This window comes from Apteryx mantelli, chromosome 8 (assembly GCF_036417845.1).
Source record: "Apteryx mantelli isolate bAptMan1 chromosome 8, bAptMan1.hap1, whole genome shotgun sequence".
NCBI lineage: Eukaryota > Metazoa > Chordata > Aves > Apterygiformes > Apterygidae > Apteryx > Apteryx mantelli.
Window position 1 is genome coordinate 9866485 of NC_089985.1, and position 4363 is coordinate 9870847.

General features: G+C 63.5%; 1 protein-coding gene across 1 annotated transcript; it reads right to left on the reverse strand.

Annotated features, from left to right (window-relative positions):
• On the reverse strand, positions 1-515 carry KIAA0040 (KIAA0040 ortholog). The gene has a single exon (XM_013956293.2). The coding sequence runs from the start codon at positions 331-333 to the stop codon at positions 1-3; it is 333 nt and encodes a 110-aa protein (XP_013811747.2). The 5' UTR covers positions 334-515.
• Between the last annotated feature and the right edge of the window lie 3848 nt (positions 516-4363).

A 4363-nucleotide genomic window follows, 5' to 3' on the forward strand; every position in this document is an offset into this window, starting at 1 on the left:
CTATATTGGTAACGACGGCCTCTTGTCCAGCAGGAGCAGCTTGGGCTGAGCCGAGATCCACAGGTCCTCTTCATCCCTCTTCTTCTTCTTCTTCTTCTTCTTGTTCCTCTCGGCGTGGAGCTGCCCGTTGCTGCTGGCGCCGCCTTTCTTGCTGCTTGCTCCCCTCCGGCTGCAGAAGCAGCAGTGGCAGCAGATGAAGACGAACGCGACGAGGACGACGAAGGGCAGGCCCATCAGCACAGCAAGGCAGACGGTGTTGAAGACGCCTTCCTCGTGCTTGGTACGGATGAGCTCCAAGATGGAATTAAAGAAAGAGCTGATCTTCTGCTCCATGTCAGCTCCCTGGCTGGCTGCCTGCGTGGCTCCCTGTGTCTGGCACGCTCCTTCTGCTTTAAGGCCTCTTGGGATGTGTTCGGCTCCCGTAAACAGCTAATGGGCTCCAGAAGCGTCTCTGGACGGTGCCTGCGGAGACAGGAGATCACACGGGTCAGGTGGCTGCGCCCTCAGTGGGTTTTTTTCCCCTCCGCGGAGCCGCCAGCCCAGCCAAAGCCTCGGCAGGGCGAGAGGGCTGCTGCCGCGGAGGGATGCGGCCGCGGGCCCCTTGCGCCGAGCGCGCGTGCAGGACGCCCCGCGGCGGAGCGGGGGCTGGCGGCGCGGCTGGCGGCTCCCGCGCATCCGCCGGGTTTGCACCGCGAGCCGCCCCTGCGCGGCTGGGGCCGACCGTGGCGGGAGCCGGAGCCGCGCCGGATCGCCCTCCCTGACTCACCTGGGAACGGCTCCAAGGGCTGGGCAGCGCCCAGGAGCATTTCTGCGGCGTGACATAAGGTTTTCCCCTCCCTCGGGGAGGCAGAGGTGCTTGCCGACGTGCAAGGGTTTCATCCCCCCCCCGCCGCCGCCCCGCGAAAAATAGCCTGCATGCTGCTAACCTAGGCTTCTGCCTGCAAGAGAGCGTAGCGCTGAGCTGGCCGCAGTTACCTGGCGGTTCCTCTTTTGAATGCGTATGTGGGAAACGCGATGAAAATAGACGTATAAGTTTCCATGGGAGACCTCCCGGGAAACCTCAGCTGAGTCAGCCAGTGAAACGCAAGGCTGGGGGGGGTAGCTTCAATCTCGGATAGATGAGGACGCTGGGGATCTAATATTTTTATTGCTGATTTTTGTCCAGTGTGCTGCGCCTTCCAGCTTCTGCTCACTAGATGGGAATTTTCAAAAGCATGGTTTTTTTTGGAGGGAGACGAGCGGTGGCGCTGGGGTGGCAGCGGCCGGGCAGGCGCTCCTGCTCCCCGTGCCAGGACGGCGCTATGGGCGGCGGGAGGTCCCTTCCCACCCTGGGGGAACCGGCTGCTCCCGGCGTCGCCTCATCCCCGCTCCTGGAAGAGGTCTGGCCCCCCCGCGCCTCCTATTTAAAACGCTGAGTGTCCCGACTTTCATCCTCTCGGAGGCTTTTCTCCAGTCCAGGTATAGCAAAGGTTAAACGGCAACACAAACAAGCAGCGAAGCTTTTCCTTGGCCCGGACAGCCTGTGCGAAGCAAGTTTGCCGTTTATCCATAAATATCCTGACAGCTCATTATCCAGGCAGGAACACTGGACTCCTATGATACACTTCACTCCAAAAAAGAAAAACAACCCAACCAAACCCCTTAATTTGAGACCAAACAGGATGTACAATTTTATTCCTGCACTGAGATGCTTTATGTTTATTGCCTCTAACGGTCTGGGCAGGGAAGGAGGGCTGGAACTTCCTTTGCAACTGCTCATTAATTGTTTGCAGCAAAAAAACCCAGAGCCCTTTGAAATGCTTCCACTTTAAACCGGAGCCGCTGGCTCCTGTGAAGCGCCCGGCCCGGCCCGGAGGGGCCTTCCCGGCTTTGGGCAGCCTCCGGCCGGGCCGGACCGGACCGTTTGCAGGGAGACCCCGAAGCCGCGGCCCGGCGTGGGGAAGGCGGAGGCACCTGCCGCTGCCGCAGCCCGACGGCCACCTTCTCGCAGCCGCTTTCCCAAAGCCTTTTCCCTCCGGCGCGCGCGTCGCCCTTTGTTCGGCGCCTGAAGCGATGCCTGTGCGCCGAATAAAGGGGCTGTTCAGCTAAAAATAAAGGGGGGGGGGGGAAAGCAGCAGAACTGGTGCCTTCGGAGCCAGCGGCGCCGGTGGCGGAGGGGTCACCCCAGGCCGCCCGGCGGGCTACCGACGGCCGCCTCGGCTGCCGCGCTCGTGCGGGGCCGCGCGGGCCCACGCGACGGCCGGGGCCGGCAGCGAGCCCCCCGCCCGGCTCAGCCCCAAGGCGAAGGCTGCCGGACTGCGCGTCGCAAAGCGAAACAGAAAGGTCGCCCTGGCAGCGCTCGCAGGCCCGCATCCGGCGAGCTGGAGCAGCCGCAGCCGGCTGGGGATGAAGGTGAAGCTGCAGCGAAGTTACAGCACGCCTTGAGAAGGGAGCGGAGCCGAGAGCTGCACGCGGTCCCCGGGGCAGAGCGGAGGGAGCTGGAAACGTTTCAGGGCCCGATTTTGCAAGCTGGTCCCGGCAGGATCAGCTCCCGGCGGGCTCTCGCGTCTCTGAAGTCCTCCCCAGCTTAAAAAAGCTCAGCTGGCTCCTCCTGGTCAGCTGGAAGTTTAACTTGGGACAGGCCTTGGGAGGACTTGCCTTGCAACCACGGCCTCGCGGAGAGGAGACCGAGGAGCCCTCGCGCCCCTTCGGCATGTTTGACGTCCTTGGGGGGGGGGGGGCAAAAATAGCAGCCTGAAAACCCCTAGTGCTGCGGCTCAGCGACTGCTCGCGGCGGAGGCGATACGGAAGTGCCTGACTCGCATCCACGCGCATTTTCTTAATGCGGAGGAGACCCAGCTTCTGGGACTGACTTAATGCAATTGCTGATACTTGGCGCAAAGCGGTAACCGCAGTGCCAGACCTGACCGTCTTCCTCTGTTATCGGCTGCATCCTGGCTTTATACCCACCTCCACCGGCAGCAACAGCCGTGGGTCACGCTAGGGCAAGGAAACTTCTCTCTCCCAGCCCAGAGCCCTTTGGTACAACTAGCACAGACAGGGCTAAGCGCACACACGCACGAATGACATCTATTTTCCCGTTTGCACCTGCAGGCCCAAAGGAAAACTGGATGAAATTTGACGCTGAGCGCGAGCAGTTTGCTTAGCTGTGGTTACGTATTACTGTTTCGGAAATGCTGAATAATAACAGTTTTGCTATTGTTCTCCCAGAGTCCCACAGCAGGTTCAAGAAGTCTCTCTCAAATGTTTTTTCTTAAAAAAAAAAAAAGCACTAAAAACCAGCAGGCAGAAAACAGAAGCAGCTAAAGCTTCTTCTTATTCCCACTGCCCTCAAACCTTCCAGACAGAAGCTGCGCGCAGCTACTTCCATCCCCTAAAGGGAGCAATTTGGAAAACTACTGATACGAAGGCTGGATAACAGGGTTAAAGTGAAACTATTTTGCAAGCTCAACCCCGCCGCCGCCGCCGCCCGGAATCCGCTCCAAGATCGGCATCTGCGCGCAGGCGGCCGCGACCAGCGCCGGGGCCTCAGCTCGGAACCGCCACGAAAGAAGTGACCGACGGAACTGGGTTTGGGGTTTTTTTTGGTCTTTAAAGAAGCGGCAGCTTCACCCCCGGCGGCAGCAGCCCCTGGAGCCGGCGCCTCGCTCGGCCGCCGCAGCCCGGGCGGCTTCTGCGCGGAGGCGGCGCCGCGGCTGCCGCTCCCCGACGGCGCCGGGCCGGGCCGGGCCGAGCCGAACCGAGCCGAGCCGAACCGAGCTGGGCCGAACCGAGCCGAGCCGGGCCGAGCCGAGCCGAACCGCGCCGCGGTCTGACCTACCTGCGGGCCGGCGCCGCGGCCGCTGCTCCGCGCCGCCCCGGGGCGAGTGTCCGGCGAGACGGGGCGGCGGCGGCGCTGCCTCCGCCCCCGGGGCCCGGCGGGGCGGACCCGGTGCCCGGGCTGGGCTGGGCCGGGCCGGATCCGGCGCCGCCTCCCCTCCGCTCCCCTCCGCTCCGCGGCCCCCCCCGTCCCGCCGCGGCTTCGTGGGCGCTTTGCAGGTTCCCGGCGGCGCCCCGCGCCCTTACGGGCTCCGCGCCGCGGCGCAGGCGGTGGGAAAGTCGGGAAATCGGGAAGCTGCTGCCGGCCAGACGCTCCTTAATTTGGGAGCGTGAAGCTGCCCCTCGCCGCCGCGGTCAAGCGCCGCGCTCGGGGCGGCAGAAGCGCCCGAGACACCGGCGCGACGCCGCATCGCGGCGCCTCGCGTGTTTTCGGCCACCCGGACGGGGCGGCCCCCTCGGTGCCCCTCAAAACGCGCGCGGGCCGGAGGAAGCTCTGACTCAGAGGCGGTGAATCACGCCCGCTCCGGATAATGCCCTTTATTTA